The sequence below is a fragment of the Salvia splendens genome, chromosome 17 (assembly GCF_004379255.2).
Source record: "Salvia splendens isolate huo1 chromosome 17, SspV2, whole genome shotgun sequence".
NCBI classification, from domain to species: domain Eukaryota; kingdom Viridiplantae; phylum Streptophyta; class Magnoliopsida; order Lamiales; family Lamiaceae; genus Salvia; species Salvia splendens.
In genome coordinates, this window is record NC_056048.1 from 2,906,675 (window position 1) to 2,934,506 (window position 27,832).

Below are 27,832 nucleotides of genomic sequence, written 5' to 3' on the forward strand. Positions count from 1 at the left end.
TGTGGAATCTTTTAACAGCCGTGAATATGGGTGATTAAGAAACCAAGAAGTTAGACTTTGGTAGTTTAACACAAGAATTTTTTTTTTCTTTTTAAAGAGGATTAATAATGGTTCCACTATTAATTAAATGAGAAGTGTCTTACCGAGTTGTGTTCATCATCAAAATAAATAAAAATAAAAATAAATAGTACCATGCTTGGTGTATATTTAGGTCTTCTCAACTCAGTACTTTCATTTCTATTCTTCATTCTTTGTAAGAAATGGTTGATCTTTTTAACCTTTTTGGTTATGCACCTTGTAGATAGATTTCTAAACATATTGGCAAATATATTAAATTCCTTCCTCAAGAAAGGAAGTACTTATTCTGCTCGATTCTACAATTCTAAAATACGGTAGATTTTATCAAAATTGTGACATTGTTTTCAATTATCCATATTTGAGGGAAATTATGTATGATGTGCCAAACATAAAATACTATGTATAATCATATCGATCAACTACTTAAACGTATACTTAGTCAGTCACGTATTCAAATTTTTCCTTGATTTTACTATCGCACGGAAAAAGATGAAGCGCATTGCACACAACACATGGAAATACAGACAATGCCGGTGTTAGGACATTGAACTCCAAGCAGCCAAATCCAACAATGAAAAAAAGACAGTATAATAGGATTTAACATGAGAGAGAAAAGGCAGCTAGTCTTTTGATAGGTGATAAATCCTATCGAGCTACTTGGGTTCTTGGATTAGGATTTGTAAAAACAAAATACTAGTAGTAAACTTACATGAGATGCTTGTAATTTCTTAATCTCGAATTTGAATACAAGTTCTCTTTATTTACAACACTTAAACCCTAGGGCTGGTTCGCTTCTCTTTTGCATTCCGGGAAAGAACCAACAAAGAAAACCCGAAACAGAGCTTTTATAATCACGCTCGACTCTTTATTACATTAACCGCATAAACTAAACCATCCTAACAACAGATGCGGTCTTGGCAACCAGGACGTCTCTGGCCCTGCGCCTTCTGCCCTTCTTCTTTGGCCTCGGGTCCTGCAGCCGCCTCTTCCTTTGCAGGCTCAGCTCGGCCGTCGCTCGTGTCCTTTTTTGTAAGGTCTTGGGACGGTGGTCTCGTATCAGCTCTCCTGTTCCACACCCCCTTTGCATCACAAGGGAACAAAGTAAGACTTGGGCATCTCACCTTCTCCAAATACTCCAACTTTGGAAACAGTTGTTGAAGCTGCCTCCATTCCATCTCTATCTCCCCCAAATACTTGAGCCGCAGCCTTTTCACCTCCTTCCACTCTTCCGTCACACCACCATTATCGAAGCGTTGATACTGCCCGAGATCACGAAACTTCCCCCCTCTTATGTACAGACTCTTCAGCTTCTTCAAGTTCTTAACCTTGAGCCAATTCGGCGTCTCTTCCCTCGGGAAGCACTTGAGGTCCAGCTTCTCCAGATTCGGAGGAAGCTTGGCCGAACCGGCCTCTTCTCCGGGCTTACTATCGCCACCAGTGTTGGTACCAACTCCCCAAGTGATGGTCAGCTTCTTGAGAGGCTCCAGCTTCTCCATCTCCGCGACATGCTCTTCCTTGGGGAAATCCTTCCAGTCTGTGTAGATGCAAAGCTTTTCGAGAGACTTCAGTTCCTGCAAATCCCCAATCTTGCAGCCTTTGCTGTATCCTTCTTTGTTTTCGCTGACGAAGAAGCCCTTGAGCACTTTGAGGTATTTGAGGGACGACAGGCCTTTCGGCATTTTTGCAAGCAAGTAGCATTCCGACATGTCCAACTGCTTCAGCTTCTTTAGCTTCTCAATCCTCTCCGGGATGCTCTCAAGGTTCGCGCAAGCCCGGAGATCGAGCACCTCGAGGTTCGTGAGCTCGAGGATGGATTTGTGGAGCGCGATGATGTTGGAGACACCTTGGAGGCTCAAAAACTTGACGTATTTCAAGCTCCCGAGCTTCTTGAAGAACTTGGGATCCTCCACCTCGATGTGGTGGGACATCATGGCCTTCCATCTCCCGAGATACAAGATGTTGAGATTCTTCATCTTCTCAAACCACTCATCTATGAATTCAATGATGTGCTCGTCCACATTCATGAGGAGGTGGAGATTCTCCAGCTCTTTGATTAGGTCATCCACCACTTTGATCGGGTCCGGCTTCCCATCTTCGTGCTTTTCCTTGGAAGCGTCGTGCTTCTTCTTGAAATCCTCGTACGAGATCAGCCCCGACCCGCTCAAGCACGCTTGGAAGGTTTGCTTGAAGCTCTGTGTCGGACCGCCTTCTTTGCCGAAGTTGAATACCCTGGCCCTCTCGGCTAGCTCCACCAGTACCGATCGATGGAACGGGTGGAGCCTGTGAAACATATACGGACTAGATTAGCATACTGATCTAAGGGTAAATGGTCGAATTTGTCATATATATCATTTGTGTCATTTACCCAAATATGTCTATCTCATTTAGGTAATTACCATTTAGTATCCATTGTTTTATTTTTGGAAATAGCAATATGTCATGCGAAAAATTCTGGCGATCTGAATATCAACTTGACAATCAAGATTATACTTTGATTACTCGAGCAACGTTTAATTCCAATAGACAGAATTTAGTACCCATTATTTTATTTTTTGAAATAACATGTCCTGCGAAAAAATTCTGAAAATCGGATTATCAACGTGGCAACCAAAATTACACTTTGATTACTCTATCAACGTTTGATTCCGATAGACAGAATTTATTAATCATTATTTTATTTTTTGAAATAACATGTCCTGTAAAAAAGTTTTGGCAATCGGAATATCAACGTGACCGCTAAAATACGACGTATAATTACAGTTGCCACATCGAAGTTCCGACTGCCAGACTTTTTTTAGAACAATTCATTCTAACAAATGAAACCATGTGAATTAAATGGTAATTACCTACGTATTTGGGTGAATACCCTAAAAATGAGACAAAATCGACTATTTACTGAGACAAAAGAATACAAACCTGCAGCTGTTGTCGCCGGGGGCGGCCTCGATAAGGAAGCCCTTGTCCATCAATTCTTTCAAGTAGTCCTCGGCGACATCCTCGTCCTCGGCGAAGCCCTCTACGACCCACCATTGCAGCATCAGCCTCTTCTTGATGACGGCGCCCTGCGGGAAAATGGAGAGACAAAGCAAGCATAGCTTGAGGCGTTCCCCGAGCTTGTAGTAGCAATCCTCGAAGTCTTTGAACTCCTTGCTCATCTCGAAGAGAGGACTCCTGTGCAGCAGAGGTATCTTCTTGGGCTTCTCCCCGGAGATTCGTTCCATGATGAACTGCTGCTTTAACTGCTTGCCTTTGTGTGCTCCGATGTTGGAAGGAATGGTGAGCTTCACCTTCATCAGTTCATTTCTGAACTTTTTTAGGGTTTCTTCCAAACCCTTCTTTTTGAGGGTTTCGTCATCACCCATCTTGATGGCTTGAAAAACACTTTCGAGTGTTTCGAGATCATCGTTGAGGCGTTTGTTATAACTGTTGAGATCCTTGGCCTCCTTGTGCATTTCTCTCAGGTCGCCTTTGATCAACTCGAGAAGGCGTGGGCTGGGGTCATTGGCAGGTTGCGTTTGCGATTCTGATTCTGTTGGCTGCTTTGTAGTCCGGCCTTTTAACCCCAGCAAGTTGCGTGCTCTCTTCCACCCTGACAATTTCACGGGGCAAGTTTGACGAGGTGATTGGGCGTGTTCGGTGTTAGGATTGCCATCGGTCGACATGATGGACCGGCGAATCCTCTCTTCTTCTTTTTTGTTGGAGAAAAATGGAGAAGGGAAATGAGCTAAAATAGGGTTTGTGTAAGAGCATATGGTCATCCTTGAAGTGGGAGGAAAGGAAAAGAAAAGAAAAGAATTCATTCTACTTTCATCATTGACAAGTTAAATACTAATACCTTACTCTTGGGGTATGGAGAATCAAGTAAAGGAGTATCTACTTTATGATTCTGGTACGTAAGATACAAAATTATTCTACATAACGTAACCAGTGGGCAGATGATGGTCGGTTAATCGATTAAGGAAGTAGTCGAAACCCCTAAACGTAACCAGACCGATTAGCCATTGGTCGACGCAGCAAGGGTGGCAGGTTAAATGGGCCCAGGGGTAGCTATCGCTCCTTGCGGTTACCCAGATATTACACGAATGCATTAGCAATGAAAGTTGGTTATCGGTTAACCGAGAACTGGTCGATTCCAATTTGATCCCCGATAAACAATTAACAAGATTTGAAGGACGCAAACTAAGCTCATTGTTGAATAATTCACACTTCATTTCCCAAATTTTTTTTTTCTACTCCTTTTTTTATTCCCCTTTTCCCTTTGTAAGCACTTTATTTCCAACGAGATATAAGCAACTCTGAAATTCTTGCACAGAAATATGCTTGTAAAAGAATTATGATAATTTGCATTTACCATTGCAATTTGCAGTCGGACAAACAACCATCATATGTACACCAATTTCGATATCATTAAGAAGCAACGGACTCCATATTGCCAGAATATTTTGTGGAATTCCAACAATTTTTCCTCGAGTATTGGAACAACGATTCCCAGATTCCGGCACAGTTTAAAGAGACTCACTGAAGAGGCCTTCATCCCCATGTTAGAGTAGGCAGCAGTTCACACGATCCCTACCACAGAAGTCTGCAGAACAATGGCGTCGTTGGAGCTTTGTTGCATGCTGAGAAGTTGCAGGCATTTGGTTGACACAACAAAAGGTGGACATAACTCCAAGTAGGCTTTCCTGTCGTTTCCCACGCATATAGTGTCCCCTCTCCCATGCCAGATTCCATCCTGGACGTTGTTCATCTCCAACGTCCTCGATTCCTGCTCAAGTTCACAAATTGTAGTGGATCAGTTTTACAACTGATGATTCATTCTCCAATTTAGTTTGCCTTTCACATTTTATTCTTTACTGAGGAGATATGGGATGGGATTATGAATGTTCTGTTTAGTGAATTTAGTTGTATTGTATCCAGCGTGGAAAACAAAATCTAACAGAGGACGGACCTGACTTAACATGCAGCTCGGACAAATAACATGGTAAATGAAGTCATCTAATGAAGTATCACCGCCCTGCATAAGCAATATATAGTCATATCAGCTATCAAGATTTGCAAACTCATGGTAGTGAAGTTTAGAGTTTGAAACTTAAACATATGCAAGCGAATGAGATGTGAGCAGAAGGAAAGAGAACAGATTGTATGCAGATCACATACCACGCAAGGAGATACACATATCTTCCAAATATACACAGAAAGCAGATAAACTGTATTGTGAATAAGTAATGTTAAACAGAAAAAAAAATTGGGAAAAACCGAGTTGTACCCAAATGAAGAAAACCATAAGGTCATTTGCAATGGCTGAGATGCCAGAATACAGAGGCTTGAAAAACAAGCAGAAAAAGTGAACAAAAAACTAGAAATACATCAGAAGATAGCAACTACGAAATATAGTAAACAAATGAAGGCTTTGGAAGTAACGTAAAATAAATGGTTATGTTGTTATCCCGCCGATAGTGATTTGAATTCTATTTCTAAAACGAACCCCTTCCACAGAAAAGGCCTCAAAGCAAATGTATTGTACAAAGGAAAAATAAGATCTACTCTCATTAACCACCCATTCCATTTTTTCTCTTTCTCCACCATTTATATTTCTCAAGCCTATCTGATATTGTGCACTTTGTTAGGGGTATTACTTATTTTGCTTCTTAGTACAATTGTTAGTGTTGCCCCCAAAACTTTTTCATTTTTCCAGGGTGACAGGAACGGGGTCGGTACAAGTATGAATCAACTAAAAAGAATACTGGCAATCTGGGAAATATCAATCATAACAAATCACCACATGGGTAAAAGACTGAATTCTGAAATCATTGAAACTGAAATGATATAACCGCCAGGTAGAAAACGGGTTTAGAAGACAATGCTTACTTTTATATTGAACTTCTTCTTTATTTGTATGCGGTAATATCCCATATATGTTCCAACTGAGAGAGCGAATGACATAGCCAAATATAGAAAGTAGCATTTTCTGGTTATTGTGAACGCTAGCAGGTTGGAAAGGGCAATGACAAGAAGAATCAAGTGGACAGATCCCTGCAAAAATACATACAAACTCAATACTCAACAATGAAAGAAACTCTTTTTTAGAAATACTAAACAAGCATAAATAGCAATGTCAAAGAATGGACTCCTACAGAGTTTAAACTCCTTTACTGGTTAACTGAATCCCCCCTCCCCCCACGAAAATGGATCCAGATATATAGGTTACTTACAAAATATACTTACTAGTAAACTATTTGAAGACAATCAAAACCCTTTCACACAATTACTTGATGATATTCAGATTCTTGCATACGCTAATTCGGACTGTGATGTTATAAAGTACATGTGCACACTCCAAACGGTAAGTTGAACACAAACGCTTCATAGGAAAGAACTACACATTTACCTGAAGAAAACAAGAACCAAATCCAGCTCGTTTCATATTCTTGCCAAATCTGTAACAGGGGCAACTGCAGCAAATGGAAATCCATAAGAAAGAACAGCACATTAATGACTCCAAAAGCTAATTTTCAACCCACTTAACTACTTAATGAATAGAAATGAAGAAGATTTATCGGAGATGACTCTCGTATTAAATTTTACCACTAAAGCTTAAGATTTTACCACCTTAAATAGTTTAAATTGCCTCATATCTCTAATCCTAATAAGGTAAACAAGAATATCACATCACCCCACTGAGGAATTTTTTGCTCCTCTTAGTGATAATCAAGAGAGATGGAATACCCAAAAAGCTGAATGAGTTCAATGGTAAAGAAATTTTCTGAAACAGTGGTAAGTGTTGAATTGACGCCAAAATCAGAACGTCCATTTCCAAAATCAAATCAGAAACAAAAGAAAATGACATCAAAATTAACAAAAAGAAGAAACCAATTCACCGTACAAGAGCCCAGAAAAAACTTCCCAAATTAGCGGAACCCCAAAACCCAAAAAAAAGGGGAAATTTCCCCAAAATTGGATAAATGAAAAGGTGGTTAAGGATGAGAAAAGTACCATGACGATTGAAGAGCAAGGCGCCGATCATCCAAACAGTCGTAAAAGAGCTCACCTTCCCACATTCTATGGACTCCGCCTCCATATCCAAGCTCGTCTTCCTCATCTCCGTTGAGCTTCCCCCATTTCCCCTGCTGTGCCTGCATCGCCACGGTCGAGCACAGCATGTCGAAATCCAACACAGAAACCTCCTCGCTCAACAGCCTCTCCTCCTCCGCCGCCGCCGCCGCCTGCTCGCCGCCTCTCCTCTCCAGCTCCGTCATAATCGAAAAGGGGGCCTTTTCGTCTCTGCCGGTAATCGATTGATTAAGCAGAGAATTTGGAGAAAAAGGCGAATTGATTTGGGGGTTGTTCAAACAACAACAAAATAATGGAGAGGGATTGAATGGGGGTATAAAGGCAAGCAGCTAAAGAATGGTTGAATGCTGGTTGGCGCCACTTCCATTGATGGTGGATATATTAAAGGCGGCTCCGACCACCACGCAATTTTGGGGGTTTTATAATTATTACTCCTCTTTTTCTATTTATTCATCATAAAAACATTTCCTTCTTTATCTAATTGAGTCAATTAGATTCATTTTTTTTCAATCTTCCTTCTTTATCTAATTGTGTAATTTGATTTATTGCTATTTATTGTCTCGTTTTATTTTTCAACCTAGAATCAATGCTAGGAGATAGATTTTATTAATATACTTATAAATTTGTATAAATTAAATATAGAGTAAAGGCCAAAATTGGTCCTGAACATATAGCCATTTTACGATTTTGGTCCTAAACATTATCTTTTGGATTTTTTGGTCCTGCACATATGGACATTTGATCATTTTGGTCCTGCACATATGGAAATTTGATCATTTTGGTCCCCCGTCAACATTTTCGTTAAAAACTAACGGTCAACATTATCTTTTGGATTTTTTGGTCCTGCACATATGGATATTTGATCATTTTGGTCCTGCACATATGGAATTTTGATCATTTAGGTCCTCCGTCAACATTTTCGTTAAAAACTAACGGTCAACGGCCGATTTTTGACTAAAACAATGGGTTGGGTCGGGTCGTGTTTGGGTCGGGTTTGGGTTACACGTTAAGAAAAAAAATAATTATTTTTTATTAATTAAAAAATTATAAAACTTTAATTTTTAGTTATTTTTGTTGATTAAAAATATTATAACGACTAAAACATGATGTTATTATACGATTTAAACATGATATTACACAATAAAATAAAAAATTACCAAATTAAAATAATCATTTTTTAATCAAAATAATAAAATTAAAGTATATTAATATTAAATCTATATAATAAAATTAAATAATTAAAAAATTATTTTTAATAAAATCTAAGCATAATATTTTCTTCAAATTCATGAAAAAATTAATTAAAAAATACTATACTTTAATTTTATTAATTAAAAAATATTAATTAATTTTTTAAGAATATTATGCTTAGATTTTAACGAAAATATTATGCTTAGATTTTAAGAAAATATTATTTTTTTCTTAACGTATAACCCAAACCCGACCCAAACACGACCCGACCCGACCCAACCCATTGTTTTAGTCAAAAATCGGCCGTTGACCGTTAGTTTTTAACGAAAATGTTGACGGGGGACCAAAATGATCAAAATTCCATATGTGCAGGACCAAAATGATCAAATGTCCATATGTGCAGGACCAAAAAATCCAAAAGATAATGTTGACTGTTAGTTTTTAACGGAAATATTGACGGAGGACCAAAATGATCAAATGTCCATATGTGCAGGACCAAAAAATCCAAAAGATAATGTTTAGGACCAAAATCGTAAAATGGCTATATGTTCAGGACCAATTTTGGCCTTTACTCTTAAATATATAAAACTTAAATTCACATTCCACTAATTTTATCCAAATTTCTTAAAATCCGGACTTCCCAAAATTAAGATGTGTAATCACTGACGAAAGAAATACTCCTACACAAAATGTATTCATTTGTTGGTGATAAAATAAATAAATAGTCACAACTAAAATATTGTTGACAATATTCAAGCAGATAAAAAAATATATTTCTTTTATAAATAAGTCAAGCCTTGATATGGAAATCTATACAAAATGAAAAGATGAGAAATGCTGTACTATATTATTTATTTTGTATATAGTTTAATTTCAACATTTTAAGAATTGTATTCATATTGTTAATTCAACAAACTACATGAAATCCAAAACTGATTTATTTATGTATTTCAAAGTTATAAAAATATAAATAAATTGTGCTTTTTTTATGTAATTAGAATAATTAATAATATTAATAACAGTATTAAGGTTTAATCAAAATAATAGTTGTACGTAGGGTTTAAGTAGTCGTCAGACACCACAATATGATCTGTAAATATAATATGATTGGATAAGTATGATTGAATGAAATTGTTGGTGCATGTATTATTTGGCGCATCATAATAATTGTGAATGTGACGCCGATTATTGGCTGGTGATTGTGCGTTTTCATTATGCATTTGGGCTGGGTCAATTATGGATCATTACAAATTAACATTCTTTCCCTTTTTATATACGCATGTTTCTTTCTTGTGGTAAGTTGAAATTGATTGCATGATTAAACTAATGTAATTGACTATTGTCATAATAGGTTATAGAATCCTTGTAATGTAAAATGTTATTGATTGTTTTAAAGAACATTATATGTATACAAATAAATTATTGTGTATATGAATAAATCCGATTGTAAAATTGGTCATGATAGGTTTTACTGAAAACCTCATCAAGGATTCCTATTTATCCAGTGATGATTCGAAAACATGATATTTATGCATCTTCAAGGGGGAAAGGTATCCCTCATCTTGTAAGAGGGAAACATCTAATCAATTAAGTTGCAACTCAATCTTTGAGAGTTAGTAAGACATTTGTCTTCCATTTAATACATTCAAAATTCGAATCAGTAAGTGGAGAATCATTAGCAACTGATTAACAAAATCAATCTTAGTGTATATACCATTATGATGATAAAAGTTGGTGTTAGGATATCCATAATACTGTCATGGTCATGACCTCTTCTCAGTCAAAACTTTGTCTTTGTCATGTTACCATTTTTCATTTCAATCAAAGTACAACAATGCATCCCCTTGCTTCCCACTCGAAAGCCCACACTGCAGACGCCCAACGCAAGGGCAACCCCTCGCTTTTGGGGAGAGAAGCGAGGGGATGCATTCATTACAAATGATCATATTTCCGACTTCCATGAGATTGCTGCAATTATTACTTATACTCCTGATGGGGTACGAACTAAACAAGCCCAACAGCAGTGACGGCCCATCAGCCCAAAGCCCAAGGAAGAGTATGAGTTCGGCATTACCAAAGAGTTCGGAGGAGTTCGGCATTACCAAAGAGTTCGGCCTCAGCCTACAGCTCGGTAAAAGCCAACCAATCAAGCTCTGCTCTCAGGTCGGCATCAAGCTCTACTCTCAGATCGGCAACCAAAGCAGTTCGGTCTCAGTATTCGACCGAACAAGGAGTTAGTGGACCCATGCAGGATTTCCACAACTTCCAACACACCCACTACCACGTGGCGTCAACTCAGGCCACGATCTTAGGCCATGACCTACACGACCTCCACGACCTAGAGTGATGATGTAAGCCACGATCTTAGTTCAATGTATAAATAGAACTTAGATCTGATAGAAAAGGGTTAGAATCTCTCTAGAGAAATAATCATATAGCAAGTCTGTGTTGTAAGCTGTAATTCGCAGATCAAGCAATACAAACCTGCCCCCATTTCTCCCCGTGGACGTAGATTTACCTCAGTAAATCGAACCACGTAAAATTCTCTGTGTCGTAATTTATTTTTACGAGCATTTATCATCATCAAAAATTCGCGGAATCATCACTGGCGCCGTCTGTGGGAAACAGAGAACAAAATTTGTGATAAAGCGAATTTTTGATCCATTTTTTCCACCCAAAAAATGCATACCAGATCGCAGAGTACCCGTATTCCTGCCCGTGAGAACCAGGAGGAAGCCAATCCATCCCATAGGTCGGGAAAACAGCCTAGGGATAAATCCACCACCAGTTCTCATGGTGGAGGAACAAGCCGCTCCAAAAGCCGTCACACCGAGTCTTCCCAGCAGCCCGATTTGAACGAGGCTGTCAAGCTGTTTTTGGCGGAAAAGCAGGAGGAATTCTTAACCTTCCTGCAAAAAAGCCAAAAGCAGCCGGGGACAAAAACGGCGGATTCTCCCTCTCCCTCCATACGAGACAGTCACTACCGCAGTAGTGTCATGTCTTCCAGAAGAAAGAATCCTCGGTACCGGAATCACAGGAGAACTCCATCTCCTCCATACCGAAGAAATGTCGGGTTCGCCATGTACGGAGCATTGAGGACTCCGTTCTCGGACGATATTACCCGAACTCCCCTTCCACAGAACTACCGAACTCCGTCGATAACCTATGACGGACTCGTGGATCCTCATGACTTCCTGGGACGCTATCAGTATAATATGGCGAACCAAGGTCTCAATGAGGTCCATATGTGCAAGCTGTTCCCCGAGCTGCTCATCGGGAACGCCAGAAGGTGGTTCGACAGCCTTCCTCAAGGCAGCATTAGATCCTACCGAGATCTGATGGATGCTTTCCACAGGAGGTTCTTTCAGAAAGCGGAAGCCCGAAATACTTCGGCTCAGCTGCTTTCTATACGTCAAGGTCGCGACGAAAAGATCAGCGACTTCCTGACGAGATTCCATAAGGAATGCCTACAGGTAGATAATCTCAATGATCTACTTGTCATTTCGGCATTCCAAAATGGAATCCTGCCCGGAGCTCTCTACAGAAAGCTCGTGGAGTGCGGTCCGCAAACAGCTCAAGAGATGTGGGACATTGCGGACAAGTTTTCTCGTGCCGATGAGGCAGACCGTCGAAAACGGTCTTTAGACAGCTCATCTAGAGAAGACAAAAAGAAGCCCGGTCATAGCGATCAGAGGCATCCTCGCCGAACACCTTCTCCACTAAAGGAGAGATAGCGGTCATCCGAGGTGATCGAAAAAGAGCAAGTGTGTTCGCAGATTGCGCTTAAAAGTGCCGAGCAATCAGTTCGGCACCATCAAGCATAGCAATCACAGCAGCCGGAATCAGAGGCCGGCGAAATGACCGAAGTCACACCGGAGCCGAACTCGATGGTGTACGGCACTGAAGCCGTGATTCCGGTTGAGATCGGCATATCCAGTCCCCGAACTCAATTTCTCCTCAGAAATGAATGGTGACGGACTAAGAGCCGAACTACATCTGGCCGAAGAAAGAAGAGAATTGGCCTGCATAAAAGCAGCCAAGTACAAGGAGCAAGTAGCCCGGTATTATAACCAAAGGGTGAAAAAGCTGCAATTTCAAGTGGGAGATCTCATCTTGAGAAACAACGAAGTAAGCCGAGCAGAAAAGCTGGGCGAACTCGAACCCACATGGGAAGTTCCATATCGGGTGTCAGAAGTCCTCGGCAAAGGGTCTTACAAATTGACTCACGTGTCAAGAGCACAAGTACCCCGAACATGGTACGTTTCCAACCTCAAAAAGTTCCATTTGTAAGAGACAGTCCGGTCAATGTGCTTTCTTTGGTTTGCTTGGTTTTTGTTCGTCTCTATGTGCTTTTTATTTGTCTATATGCCTTGTCTATGTGCGTGTCGTCTCTTACAAATGTTACTGAGGTATCTTGTTCTTCGAAGGCTGATCCCCTTCTTAGAACATATACAAGCTAAACGATTGTGAGTCAAAGCTTCTACAGAAGATACAAGACCACAATTCAGCTTAAACAAGCGGTTCGTCCGAAACGAGCTGCAACAAGCCCACGATTGTGTGTCAAAGCTTCTAAAGAGGATACAAGACCACAATTCAGCTTAAACAAGCAGTTCGTCCGAAACGAGCTGCAACAAGCCAACGATTGTGCGTCAAAGCTTCTAAAGAGGATACAAGACCACAATTCAGCTTAAACAAGCAGTTCGTCTGAAACGAGCTGCAACAAGCCCACGATTGTGTGTCAAAGCTTCTAAAGAGGATACAAGACCACAATTCTGCTTAAGAATCAAGCACTTCGTCTGAAACGAACTGCAACAAAAGTCCGATTCTCGCGATAAAACTTGCCTGAATTAGGACAAGGGAAAGTCCAATCCACGCGATAAAACTCGCCGAATTAGGACGACCAAGTTCGGTCAAAGCAGTTTACCTCATAAGACCGAGGACGACCATGTCTAGTCAAAGAGGTTTACTGCATAAGACCACTTCGGTTAACTGGGAAAGTCCGATCCACGCGATAAAACTCGCCGAATTAGGACAAGGGAAAGTTCGATCCCGGCGACAAAAATCGCCAAATTAGAACACAGACCAAAGACGAGTCCGGTCAAAGATGTTTATTTCATCAGACCAAAGACGAGTCCGGTCAAAGATGTTTATTTCATCAGACCAAAGACGAGTCCGGTCAAAGATGTTTATTTCATCAGACCAAAGACGAGTCCGGTCAAAGATGTTTATTTCATCAGACCAAAGACGAGTCCGGTCAAAGATGTTTATTTCATCAGACCAAAGACAAGTCCGGTCAAAGAAGTTTACTTCATAAGACCGAGGACAAGTACGATGAAATTTTTTCGCTAAGCTGTAAATACACAGTGTTAGAAGCGAAAACAAAAACAAAATTTCATTTTCAAATCTTGTTCGGCACACAACTCCGCTACCCTACAAAATGGCGTTACGCTATTACAAAGGACTATTCTACTGTCCAGGGTTGCTGAAGTTAAGCCACCTATCTGCAAAATCCTCTGGAAGCCGATTTCGGTTGTTCCGAGCAGATGAAGAATAAGCAGGTCGACGAGATGCTATCCTCGACCCAACGCCTCTTCCCCGAGCTCGAGAAGTCCTAACACCTCGGCGATGAAGAGTCTCTGCAATAAGCATCTGCTGATCTTGCTCGCTCATAGTCACAACTCCTCGGCGAATTTCAGTCCGTCCCTGTCTTGACGATTCCGGTTGCTCCTGAGCCCGTTCTCGTCTTGACGTTTCCGGCTGTTCCGGAGTTCGTTGTTGGCTGGGAGTAGGATTTTGAACAAGGGAACCAGAGGTTTGATCTGGAGTGCGAGCATCTGTTGGCGCGATATGCCGAAGGAATCTTTCTATGGAGGGGCGCCGAGAAAGAACAATGTTGTACCGAGAAGCCCAGCGCCGCAATGATGTCACGACTTGTTGGCAAGCCGAGCTCTCCAGCGCATTGTTCCTCCGGAGTACATTATATTCCTCCCACAGTTCGTCAACTCGACTCTGAGCATCTGATATGGTCATTCCCCCGCGCACACGGATGTAATCCTCGTACGCAGTCCTCTCAGCAATGGTCGTATTCAGCTCGGCCTCCAGATCATTCTTATCGGACTCTAAGTCCTTATTATCGGCCTCCAGCTTCACTAAACGAGCCAGAAGCTCGTCATTCTTCGTCTGATCGGCTATAGCTCTTTTCTCAGCTTCGTCTAAAGCCGAAGAGTACAGCCGTTTCCAGTGAAGTATCTCCAGCTCCTTGAGAGTTAAGAATACAAAGCAGCTACGTCAGTTCGGCATTTCAGCTTACCGAGCAGGTAGTAAACCACAACAGGAGTAAGAGAGTACGAAAGGCTAAACGAAGACACAAGAGCAGAAAGAAGAATTTTTTCATTCATAAGAGAAAAAATTTTTCTATACAAGGAGGGCTTCAAGGCCATTTTACATAAAGGAAGAAACTAAACTAAGAGAAGGGAGACGAAATCATACTTCGCTAGCTTCGTCTCCGCCTTCTCGGTGAGGTTCAGCTTCCTTCTCCTTATCTGCTTCAGCTTCAGCCTCTGCCTCCTTGCTCTCCCCAGCCTGCTCGGCGCCACCGTAGCCGATCTGCTGCGCCTCCTGATCGGCTTCCTTCTCCGGATGCCCGGCTCGCTCGACTTCGGCCTCCCGCTCCAGCGGCTCGGCCTCACCCTCTCCGTTGTAAGTCGAAGCGGGTGAAACGGGTCCCACGGAGGCAAAGATAGCCTCCAGGTTCTCGTCCCGATCAGCTCGACAACTCCGGACTCGGTCTGCAGAAAGCAGGACCGAAGATGAAGCGAGCTCCTCAAGGAGCGGCAGATTCTGAAGCCGAGCTGCTATCTCTCGGCTGTACAGAGGCAGTACGACATCGGCCCCCTGCTCGCCCTTATCGGCAATTAGCCTTACCAGACTACCGACAAAAGCCGAGAACTGGCTACTCAAAAAGAGTTTCTCCGTGTAAACACGGAGAGCCTCCCCCTGGGCAACCACGGCGGCAGCATCACTCCGTTTCGTCTGCTCTCGCTGGATGACGAGCTGGTTTTTGGCAAACTGAGCTTCATCCTGGGCCGAAATCCTAGCAGCTCTGGCTTTCTCAAAGTTTGCCTCGGCCTGCTCGGCCCGGTGACAAGCAGCCGCCAATTTCCTCTGCATCTCAGCATAGTCGTTGGACGCTTTAGAGAGTTCGACGGCGACGAGCTTGGAGAGCATATCGTTCCTCTGAAAATGGACAAGGAAAAAAGTCAACAGAGGGCACCAAAAATACAGGACAGAAGCCAAGCCAAAGAATCAAGAAGACAATTCACCTCGGCGAAGTCCGTGGGCCATAAAAATGGCTCACAGATATGCTCCGAAGGAGGCGCCAAGACCACATCTTTCTCTGGCGCTCTCGGGGGCTTCTGGGTCCTCCCCTTCCTACTTGCCGAAGTCGACTCCGGCTTCTTTGGACCCGAAGAGGTCTTTTGCCTCTTCGGATTCTTCTCGGCATCAGGCGCCGAGCTGGTAGCCTTCTCTTTCTCCGGCTCCTCAAGCTCGGAGGACTTTCGGATAGCCTTATTCAGCATAAACACTGCCAAAAAGCAAGAAAACAAGGTTAGTTTTCTTCGTTAAAGCAGTAGAGCATAAAGATAAAGAGAAATCCTCACCCTCGGCCTCTTCGTCCGAAGACGAGATATTGAACACGAGGTCGCCCTTGACGAGCTCAGTTTCCGAATACTGTTTCCTAATCATAGGAATCTTATGGAGCTCGCCCTCGAGCTCGGCCAACGGTTCTAACCGAGGATGGGGAATCACGGACTTCGGCCTTCTCCAAGGAAAGCCCGGAGCCGAAGTCCTATTATAAAAAAAGAAACGGTTTTGCCATTTCGGCCACTTGGTTCGGCAGAAGGCCCTAAAAGGCTGTAAGGGGATCAAGTAGAACCAAGATCCCTTCCTTTTAAACTGGAAAAAATTAAGGATTGCCCTCAGAGACAGATCCTTATCTAGCCTACGCAGTTCGGCAGCAAAAGCCGATAAGTGCCTCCAAGAGTTCGGAGTCACCTGACCTAAAGGGAGTTGAAAAAAATCAAGAAGCTCTACAAAAGGTGGGGGAAGAGGAAAACGAAGCCCGCATTCTAAGCAGGCTTCGTAAACGGTGGCATAACCCTCCGGCGGGTCGTTAGCCCTATGATCATCGTCGGGAACCACCGCCTTCCCCCCAGGTAAAAAATATTTCTCGTGAAAGGATATCACAGTATCCTTACTCAAGATACTGTGAAAATACTCTACGGTCTTCTCCCCGGATTCTTTCCGGCTAGAAGACCCCTTATCCCCTTTCCTACCGCTACCCGACACCGAAGAAGAAGAAGAAGACATTTTTCTTACTTTTTGAAAGTGAAGAAAGTCTGAAGAAGCTCTTGAAAGCGGAAGAAAATTTCTCGAGAAAGAGAGAGTATAGAAGACGCAACAGCAAAGGTGTTCAAATGAGGAAGAAAGAGCATATTTATCAGATTCGGCGAAGATTTCAAAATCGTCGCACCGTTTCGAATCCCACCTTTTCAGGATTCAACGGCCGGATTTTACTGTCGCATTTAATGCAGTCACATGCAAGGCACGTCCCCTGACGTCAGCCTCCCCCGTACCTTTATCCAGAATGCCGAAGTGACTCGCTTCGCCGAAGTGATTCACTTCGTCTTTCGGGGGGGGGGTAGTGATGGGGTACGAACTAAACAAGCCCAACAGCAGTGACGGCCCATCAGCCCAAAGCCCAAGGAAGAGTATGAGTTCGGCATTACCAAAGAGTTCGGAGGAGTTCGGCATTACCAAAGAGTTCGGCCTCAGCCTACAGCTCGGTAAAAGCCAACCAATCAAGCTCTGCTCTCAGGTCGGCATCAAGCTCTACTCTCAGATCGGCAACCAAAGCAGTTCGGTCTCAGTATTCGACCGAACAAGGAGTTAGTGGACCCATGCAGGATTTCCACAACTTCCAACACACCCACTACCACGTGGCGTCAACTCAGGCCACGATCTTAGGCCATGACCTACACGACCTCCACGACCTAGAGTGATGATGTAAGCCACGATCTTAGTTCAATGTATAAATAGAACTTAGATCTGATAGAAAAGGGTTAGAATCTCTCTAGAGAAATAATCATATAGCAAGTCTGTGTTGTAAGCTGTAATTCGCAGATCAAGCAATACAAACCTGCCCCCATTTCTCCCCGTGGACGTAGATTTACCTCAGTAAATCGAACCACGTAAAATTCTCTGTGTCGTAATTTATTTTTACGAGCATTTATCATCATCAAAAATTCGCGGAATCATCAACTCCCCCGTCCCATAAAAATAGTCTTGTTTTTCAATTTTGGTTGATCCAATAAAAATAGTCTCCTTCAATTTTTGGCAAAGTCTTTTTTTCTTTTATAAAATGAGTCTCATGCTCCACTAATAATATTTCAATCTCTTTTTCTTTTTACATTTATCTTATTTTATCAATTTCACGTTAAAACCCCTTGTCATATTTTCACAGCAAAGACGCTTGACTTCGAACAACATCGAATGGTCCATAAAAATGACCGATTTGTAGCTTTGAAATATCACCGCTTCCCCAATAAGTTTGGTTCAAACTTCAAACCATTGAGTCCTTAAGATTCCACCCAGTCACATATGAGCACATTTTTTTCATGAAAGTTGTGTGAGCACTTGAATCACAAAATTGTGCATTCTTGTGTATTGGATTGCAAGTTGGGGAATATGGTATTGTCTTCTTCAAATGGATAACCTTTAATTGTGACTCGTCAATCTCGAGGTGCTACTTTCTTCTGCCACGCATCCTCTTTAGAGCATCTCCAGTGGGCGGACATCCCATTCGGACATCCACTAGAACATCCCAAAAATACCTCCTGCCACGTCACTAGGACATCCCACCCCACTGCCACATCACTAGGACATCCCCTGCATATCCGCCCTTCCCATCGCCCTTCCCACTAGGACATCCCGCAATTAAAAAAATCACAATAATTTAATTTGTAGAAATGAAATTTGTAGTAAAAGAAGAGAGAAACTTGTTAACACAAGTGGTGCAAATGAAATGAAGTTCAACGAGCCGTATATATAGAATTTAAAAAAAAAAAAAAAAAAAAATCAAATATCGGACGTCCGACCGGGACGTCCGACCTTCGCCACAGTGGCACCCGTCCACCCGCCCGTCCCCGGGACGTCCGAGGACACCCGACTTCCTCACGGGACGTCCGTATCCGACCTCCGACCTCCCAACGGCGGACGTCCCGTCGCCCTTCCCGGTGTCCGACCGGACGTCCTACCGGAGGGGCGCCATAGGAGATGCTCTTAGCTCATGTCATGCCCATCCAAATCCCTACTTTCTCCTTCCTTGCTCATTCCAATCTACCTGAAATCGTTGTATTTTGTCAATCATAATTCACCTAAATTAAAGATTTCAGTTTTAATTTCATCTGATTCCAGTCCCTCACCTCTCTTCCTCGGTACCTAATTCAAATATTCAATCGCTGTTTACTGTTTGCTTACTAATCAAAACCCTCACAAACCCTGATTCCAATTTCCCCCCAAATCACACCTTCACTGCATGGCATCACCACACAGCAATCGGAAAGAAAACGACCGCCCCGCCGCCGCCGTTCTCCACCAGCCGGCCTCCCCCCGCTTCCCTCCCGGAACCCCCACCGCCGGCGCCCAGCGCAAGGTCGCGATCGCCGTCGATCTCAGCGACGAGAGCGCCCACGCCGTGAAGTGGGCCGTCCAGAACTACCTCCGCCCCGGCGACGCCGTGATCCTCCTCCACGTGCGCCCCACCTCCGTCCTCTACGGCGCCGATTGGGGCGCCGTGGACGTCTCCGTCGACGCCGCCGACGAGAGGTCGCAGCAGAAGCTGGAGGACGATTTCGACAATTTCACCACGAGCAAAGCGGATGACCTGGCGCAGCCGCTGGTGGAGGCAGCGATTCCGTTCAAGATCCATATTGTGAAGGATCACGACATGAAGGAGAGGCTGTGCCTGGAGGTGGAGAGGCTGGGGCTTAGTGCTGTGATCATGGGGAGCAGGGGATTCGGAGCGTCGAGGAGGGGGAGTAAAGGGAGACTGGGGAGTGTGAGTGATTACTGCGTGCATCACTGTGTGTGCCCCGTGGTTGTGGTGAGATTTCCAGATGAGAGAGATGCGGATTCTGATGATGTAAATGGGGGTTCGGGAAAGGCAGTGGACACGGATATCTTGGCTCTGCAACCGGTGCCGGAGGAGGAGGAGCCGCTCTTTCTTGATGCTTCTGATCATAATGCAGGTGAAGTATAATCACGGAATCAGTTCACTTTTTGGATGCGATGAGGATTCATTCTTTGTTTTATCTTGGGTTAGGACATAGGATTGCATCAACCTATGCAACTATTTGTTTATATACTGTGCATAGTGGAAGTCAAGCAATTAGAAGAAGCTAATTTCGTTTCAAGATTGAATATGATTCGACTTTGATATGTATAGTTGGCCGGGATGAGTATCGTAGTGGGAAAGTGGAAAAAGTTATGAGTTGCGTTTGAAGTAAGACCTTGATTTCTTAGAGTGAGGCTGAGTGTTAGTATTACCTGAGCTGAATAGAAGTTTAGATGGAGAAAACTCATAGGTGCCGGAGGTTATTAAGGCCTGTGAATCTTAGTAGAATCAAGTTACCTGCTGATTGAAATAATGGACGTAAGCCAATGAGATTGTAGGATATTTGCAGATGTAAAATCAGAATGCCAATTTTATTTTCCTCCTGGATATTGTGTTTGTGTCTGACCTCTTAATCTGCTCATGTCACCAACCAAAAGTATTGAATGGTGTTTACGTTTACTGTGTTAGTACTCCAACATTTCTGAAAACTATATAATGAATGCGCTGGTTTACAGCCCGGTCAAGCATGTTTATGCGTAGAAGCTGATTTAGAAGAGTGATAATTACTTTTCTGATTAGAATTTTTTTATCTCTTGTTCGTGTTACTTTTTAGAGGATGGCCACATTGGGCAAACAGTTGGGTTAAGCTTTTAAAGAAAAGAGTAGACTGATATTCATGTCAAGCTAGAAAATAATGAGTCATCGGTTGATTTGCCAAGGAAATATTTTGTCTTAGCACAAAAGGAGATATCTGTAAACTGCAGAGTCTAAGGCTTTCTTGAACTAAATTTAGTTGAATGTTCTGAATGCATGACTATAGCTATATAGTATTGGGTTTCACTCTCTAATATCTATGCGTGACCTGAGTGAAGACAATAATAATTGACTCATGTAGTGTTATCTGCTTTTATAATTGGCTTGCTGTAGCGAAAAATATTTGGTAACAGCCATAAAAATGCATATTGAACTCAAGGTGGAGTTGTAGTTGTTGGAGAAACCAATATTTCTTAATAATGGAGTATAAAAAAACTATTTGAAGATTAGATTTCTTTTGGAGATTAGAATCCTGATACTATTGAGATTCTCCAAAAATAATAAAGCTTGAAATAAGCAAGCTGTCAAGACTTGGAGATTTGGTCTCAAAAGTTGATTGGAGTTGAACTATATTGTCTTTTGTACACAATCAGATTGAAGAGAAGGCATGTCGCTTTATTGTTATGACATGTTGAGTAATATACATGGTCAGAGTTATACCACAAGTAGTTAGATTTTGCTTATGAAATGATCTGATACATTCCTGGTACTTCATAACAAACTAATTTTAGTCAGCAATTAATTATAAAAATTTGTCCAAATTTCCAAAACATTTTGAGTTAGAGATAGATCAGGTAAACTGGCATAACCATAGATGACATGATTGTGAATAGCCCAAAGAATCTAATATGTGCAATGTATACATGCTTCGAATTGAATATTGAAGCTGCGGTTGAAGGGATTTTTCTACTAGATTATCTAGGAAACACCATATGTGATGATTGCTGATCTAATGCTTGTTCTTCCGCTGCATGACAACATCAGTATCATGTTTTGTCAATTCATTGCCTGTCTCAATGAACCAACCAAGCCTTTCTGACCTTGTTCATATACTTTTAGTAGAAATGCTTTAAGAGAAAAGTAACCGTTAACAATTGTTACTGATGTTTACGAGTGTTTTTAGGATTGATAAGTGGAGGGATGATGAAGGCCTTTATTGCTTGACCGGAATCTAATGGGTAGGGAAGGGAAATTGGCATGTAGATTTAGTTATCGTGTTTTTCCATGGCTTTCTCAATCTTAGAGACTACTTTATGCTATGTTCCTCCCTTTATGAATGATTTAGTCCCGAGCTAAGTTCATTAGGTTTTGCACGATGCAGATGTGGAGAAGATCTCTTGAGCTGGTGATTGGAGAGGGCTTGTTTTCCTGAGACGGCGTTCATCATGGATACTTGTTTGTGTGAGAGAAGCTGAGTACTTCATTCGGCTTATCCTTTGGCTACTGTGTTGTTTCTGTGAAGGCTGAATGATCATCATTGTTGATAAGTTTCCTTCCTATGTTTTAGATACTGAGAATGGTCATGCTATCGATGTGATGTAAGCTATCTTTCCGACTTCTTCGCAGACACATCTTCCAGTTTCATATACTCATCTAATGGCGATTATACTGAAACCATCTCTTTTCTCTATGTTATGTGCCTCATTCTGGTGTGTATTACCTCTGTTTTATTTCTTTTGTGCTGATTGGACTTGTGGATAATGTTATACTCCGTCTGTCTATCATTGGTAATCAATTTGATTTTGGCACGGGTTTTAAGAAATATAAAGGAAACTGGGTGAAAAAAATAGTGGAATGTTAGACTTATTTTTATATAATAGAGAGTGGAATGAGTTAGTGGAAAGTGAGATGTATCTACCCTTCATAGTAAAAGTGAACCGAGACTTCTAATGGTAGATGGACTAAAATGGTAAATCGGGACTTCCAAATGACGGATGGAGGGAGTAATACTAATTTAATTATGTGGGATGTAAATTGCTTGAGCAAAAACTGTTGTTGGCATGGTTTGGATGTTGTCTTTGGACAGAAGAATCTGGACTGGAATCTCCACAAGCATAAACGTTGAGTACTATTCAGACGTAGATCAAATTAGACATCATACGACAACCACAAGAAAATTTTAATTTAGAAAATTTAAATAATCCATATTCATCCAACAGTTCTGGTTTTTCTAATCAAAAATTTAAAAAAAATACACTTATTTCATATTCCTCACTATTCCAAATAATAGTCTTTTTTTTAGTTTGTTGCATAAAATTAGTTCATTTTCAATTTTAGCAAGTTCATTCTATACTAATACCACTTGATCAATTACTTACTTTTTCAATTTTTATCATAGATTATCAATTTTGTACTATTAAAGTTGTGTGGTCTTCAAAGTTTCTATTTTTACGGGACGAAAGAGTATACTAAAACAATAAACAAAGGTGTTTGATTAATGTTAAGTTTTTAAACTAGAGAGAATTGCGAATTAGAGACCGAGAATCATATGTGTATAGAGAAAATCATAGAAAATACTCCCTCCGTCCCACTCAAGATAACCACATTCTTGAGTGGCACGAGATTTTAGGAAGTGTTGTTAGATGGAATAAAGTAGAGAGGAAAAATGTAGTTGAATATTTGAATGAGGAGAGAGGAGAGAGGAAGTTATTTCCAAAATTGGAAAGTGATCATCTTGATTAGAACAAACAAAAAAGGAAAGGTGATCATCTTGAATGGACGGAGTGAGTATTAATTTGAATACTAATTGATTATTGCTTATAAGAGTGAAAAAATAAACCGGGATTAGTGACCCTAATATTATTTAAAGGTTTATAAGATGTTGGATCATATTGTCTTGTTAATAGTAGTGCAGGTGTGCAACTTGTAAATTGTAGCATAATGGGGGTGTTGTGTGAAGCACGTGAACGTGTCGGTGGCACTCTTATTTTACACACGCCTTAATCCATAATTAAGATATAAAACCAATAGTTTATAGTCTTTGGTATCCATTAATGACCCAAATTCCAATCTAACCTCAAATCTCTTAATCACACCCAGAGACGGCTAAGACAGCCATAGGATCTTACACCAAGAATTCAACCTTAATAATCCAAATGTCAAACATATCCATCTTTCCTTCAAAATCAATTCAAATGTTACATAGAATGGACAGATGTAGGATGAGAAATCTATGTTTGTGTGAGGCTAGATTCATGCACATTCCCAGCTTCAATTGGCATTACATGATTGATTGATGTTGAAGCTTTAAGCATTCATCGATTTTAGGACCGTTCAAACGCTTCTCCCTCTCCATTGGTTGATTCCACGTGGACTTTTGTTTCCTTTTTCGTCTCTATTGATAATCCTAGTGGAAGATTCCTATTTTATGCTACTTTGAAATTAAAAAGAATCAAGGTCATGAATCATGCCACCACACCATCAAAGATATTATTTGTGATCTTGATACAATTTTCACACATTTTCCCAACCACAAGTATTTTGAAGTGCTTGTAATTAGGATTCTTGAACAATTAAGCATAACATTAATTAAAGTGATTAAATTAAGTACAATCTTGGTGGTTGCTCTAAACTATTACAACAAGTCATTGAGTCAATAATACACATGAAAAACATGGTTAATAATTAAGCCAAAGTTGTTGTCTTCATCTTGTGCTATCACCACATCCATGATCTCATCTTTTTGCCTTGGCGGAGGATGTCGAAGCGGAGGCGAAAAGGGGAGGCAAAGACAATGGCACAACTTGGTTTTCGCTATCACTGTCTTTGTCATCTTCATCTTCGTCTCTCTGGCCATTGGCACAGGCCTCACAGACAGAGACTGTGGGACCGAGCCTGGGGCCGGAGCCAGTCCAAGGAGTCGGAGACTGGCAGGCGTGGCAGAGAAGAGTTCTCGTGTGCTTCGCCACAAGGAAGTTCGCGGTGTGAACCCTCAAATCGCAAGTCCAGCACAGGCTCGCTTCGTCGGATTCACAGTACATTCTTGCCACCTTGTTGCACAACTCACATTTCTTCATTTCCTCTCTTTTTAAATCTCCAAATTGAAGAAAATGGCGTTGGAATGGGAGAAATAGAATGCAAGTTGCTGTCTGATTTTTTATTAGGCTACTTATATATGGAATGTGGTGTAGAAGCAAGTTGTCTTTCTTTTTTTTTTTTTTTGTCTTTTTTCCTTCACTTTTTTGGGGCTGCAACATGTATTATTGGAATTTGAGATCAACTAAGTAGAAAGGTCACCAGAGCTTACTTTGCATTTGCAACTTACCAAAAAAAGTTTAGAGGGTTTATAAGGTAATCATGTCAAGAAATAAAGGACTACGGCCTATGGGGGTGTGCTAAGTTGTTGCAGGTGACTTCAAATATTATTTTTTAATAGTTACTAGAGAACAAGGTGTTATGGCCGCGTGTAATGAAATAGTAAGAGATATTATACTTAAATGTATGTGTATTATATTATATTAATTTCATGTATATTCATATATTAAAGTCTACATGGAATCCTCCCATATCATTCATGAATATGATCTAGATTATTCAAGAATGATCAATGTAGTTTGGTATGAAAGCTAAATACAATCTATTTTTTTGTTACAATCAAGGAGGGAGGGGAGGAGGCGGCGGCGTGATGCGAATTAATTAGGAATTAATACGTATCGAAGAACTTTTTAATCTTTCAAGAGGTGAGAGGACATAAAGTGTCGGAGACCTTATTCCTCTTCTCTCTACAGACATTAATTCTTAGGAAGAGAGAGATTGGTTTGTAAGAGAGAATCCTTCTTATTTCTAATCAAATACTCTATAAATATTTATAATGTGGAAATATAAAAAAAAATATGGTTCTCAAATAAAATTCTAAAAAAAGTAAATTAAAAAAATACAATTAAATAGTAATATACAGATTATCAACTCACTCAATAGTCCATACATAAAAAAAAATGAATATATTCGTACTCGGCAGCAAGGATGCATTGATGAGAAAAGAATTGGGGAGACAGATTATCAGCTCACAGTACGGTCGCGTGCAAGTGAGTGTTCGTCTGGAATGACGTATTGTTTGATGTTCCGACACGTGTATTAAAATATCATAATATAACATGGCTATTGATAATATTTAAATTGAAAATGACAATAATTGAGATCAAAGATATGTCGGAATTAAGTGCAAGACAAACCAAAGCAATGGCCATAATGAAGTCGCGCTAGTGTCGTTCCACGACTACGAGGGAGTGCAATTAGTGGGCCTTTTTATGCGACTCCATTTTCAGTTTTGGGCCTACTTATTTAAATAATTCAATTGTTTATACTCTTCCTTTTAGTTTTAGCTATGCTTCAATCAGTGGCGGATTTAGGGGGAGAGGGCAGGAGGGGACGGTCGCCCCCTCCCGGCTGTTCGGAGAGCCTAAACTTTCCCTTGAATCGAGCCAAAAAATAGCATATCCACCCCCTAAACTTTCAATAAATGTTATATAAATTGTAGTAGCGCAATGGTTTGGATGTTGGGTTTTTAACTTAGAGGTCTAGGGTTCAATCCTCAACAAGAACAACATATGTTTTCCATTCTTTACTTTTTTTATTTTACCAATTCATATTTCTTCTTATTATCAAAATAATATCTTTAAATACTTTATGAAATCTAAACTTTTACTAATTTGCATATATTATGTTATATTTTTTCTTTAGTTAAAATTATTTTTAATATTGTGTTAAAGTTTTTTTTGTCCTGAAGTACTTATAATTTGTGATCCATGCATCTTATTCTCTATGTAACAAAATAAACATTTTAAATATTTTTGAAATCTAACTATTTACTACTCTACTTATATCTCTTTTGTATATAATATTTACAATGGTTTTGAATGTATACAATAATTACAATAATTTTATATTTTAAAATGAACAATACATATTTGCAAGCTATAGTACATGTTTATATTTTATTAACAAGCTAGTGCTACTTAAATATTAATATAATATTATTTATTTTATTATTAAAAATAATAATAAATATAATATTTAATATTTAAATATTAAATTTATTAATATTTAATATTTAAATTCCGCCCCGCCATTTCCTGGTTCAGGATCCACCACTAGCTTCAATATTTGTGATGCACATTTTTATGAACTTCAACCCTATGTAATAATTCGAGTAGCATAACAAAAAATATGAAAAAACAGTTGCGTTTTCTAATTGGGGACTATGCGACCCATGCTTTATCTTCAAGAAAGCATATTGTTTGATGATAAAACTATAATATCCAACTTTCAGGGTCATTCAATTGCCATGTTTATTTATGATTAGAGGTCATGTATATTCTTCTCTCTTGTTTGATTATCTTATCTCAAAAGCTCGGCCCGTAATAATATCATTTGGCTGACAAGATTACCTTGTATTTCATGATTATTTACAAACCGATTATCACCTTCGTCGTCGAAATGTATGTTATATTATATGCGCGAAAACACTAAAGATGCGTATAGTATTTGGTAATTATATACTCCATAAGTTAATATTATGTACGTAGAACATAAAGCATGTGAGACATTTTTTCCACCGGTCAATATGTCGAATGTTCGAGTCAACTAAATAGATATTTCTTGTCAATCAAAATAAATTCCCAACCAATTAAGATGTTGGGCTGATTATTAGGTTGGATCAGTCCAATCAAACTCTGAGTGGATCTAGTTTTTTACTAAATTCTTCTGACCCAAAATTGATCATGTGTTTCTTGTAATTTCAGAAACATGTTGTTTCTTTTCTTATCTATAAAACGATAGCAATGAATCATCCGAACCAATAATTAACTTGAACACCAATGTTTAGATAAGTACACAAAAAATATTCAATAATTCGAAGTACAATAATTGGAACCCTAATTTCTCCTTTTTATTACACGAATCCATCCTCCTAATATATGACCAATTAGGCAAATAATTGGAGACTATCATGTTACTCCACACTTGAAAATAACGACAGATGGTGCAAAAAAAATTCAGATTATTTGAGTCTTCTTCTCCAAAATTACCAAATCACTTCACTATACATCAGTGACGAATTCAAGAATTGGAACTCGTGATCGTTCGGGCACAGACTTAAAGCCAAACAATGTGTTGCTCGAGAATCCCAAAAGAGTGAAGCCGCAACATCAAATTAAAGACCAAGAAAAGGGGAAGATGAAAGAGAGAAAAAGAGTGAAGAATCTGCAGAAAAAAAAGGAGTGGATTGGAGCCTTGTAACTGAAGCCTTACGACACGAAATGAAACAGACTGCTAAACCTCATTTTCCAGTTCCTTTATATCAACCTCTCCAAAGAATACGATGCATTTTGTATTAAACTCGATTGCTTAATCACGCTTTATTCACCTTTTCAAATTTGAGATGAGTGAGAATCTTTAACTAAAGCAGGTCATAAAAGTAGATTATGTCTCTTCTTTTCTTTAACCTTATTCTGGTAATAAAGAGTTGTTCTTTAACTGGCTGGAATTTAACAGATATTTCGAAAA

General features: G+C 40.3%; 4 protein-coding genes across 5 annotated transcripts; 1 reads left to right on the forward strand and 3 right to left on the reverse strand.

Moving 5' to 3' along the window:
* Positions 1-778: 778 nt before the first annotated feature.
* Positions 779-3,838, reverse strand: LOC121775416 (disease resistance RPP13-like protein 4). Its single transcript, XM_042172498.1, has 2 exons — positions 2,995-3,838; positions 779-2,358 (listed from the first exon to the last, which is right to left on the reverse strand). Exons 1-2 carry the CDS (start codon positions 3,834-3,836, stop codon positions 975-977), a joined length of 2,226 nt encoding a protein of 741 aa, XP_042028432.1. The 5' UTR covers positions 3,837-3,838; the 3' UTR covers positions 779-974.
* Positions 3,839-4,395: 557 nt separating this feature from the next.
* LOC121773354 lies at positions 4,396-7,560 on the reverse strand. Its single transcript, XM_042170181.1, has 5 exons — positions 7,072-7,560; positions 6,467-6,530; positions 5,947-6,111; positions 5,027-5,092; positions 4,396-4,843 (listed from the first exon to the last, which is right to left on the reverse strand). Exons 1-5 carry the CDS (start codon positions 7,332-7,334, stop codon positions 4,637-4,639), a joined length of 765 nt encoding a protein of 254 aa, XP_042026115.1. The 5' UTR covers positions 7,335-7,560; the 3' UTR covers positions 4,396-4,636.
* Positions 7,561-18,581: 11,021 nt separating this feature from the next.
* On the forward strand, positions 18,582-21,959 carry LOC121774070 (universal stress protein PHOS32-like). Of its 2 annotated transcripts, none has more exons than XM_042170986.1 (2): positions 18,582-19,649; positions 21,651-21,959. In XM_042170986.1, the coding sequence occupies exons 1-2, from the start codon at positions 18,938-18,940 to the stop codon at positions 21,668-21,670; spliced, it is 732 nt and encodes a 243-aa protein (XP_042026920.1). In that variant the 5' UTR covers positions 18,582-18,937; the 3' UTR covers positions 21,671-21,959. The 2 variants fall into 2 exon arrangements, with proteins under 2 accessions (XP_042026920.1, XP_042026919.1); XM_042170985.1 differs by lacking the exon at positions 21,651-21,959 and adding an exon at positions 21,453-21,596.
* Positions 21,960-24,003: 2,044 nt separating this feature from the next.
* LOC121775443 (B-box zinc finger protein 32-like) lies at positions 24,004-24,345 on the reverse strand. Its single transcript, XM_042172524.1, has one exon. The coding sequence runs from the start codon at positions 24,343-24,345 to the stop codon at positions 24,004-24,006; it is 342 nt and encodes a 113-aa protein (XP_042028458.1).
* Between the last annotated feature and the right edge of the window lie 3,487 nt (positions 24,346-27,832).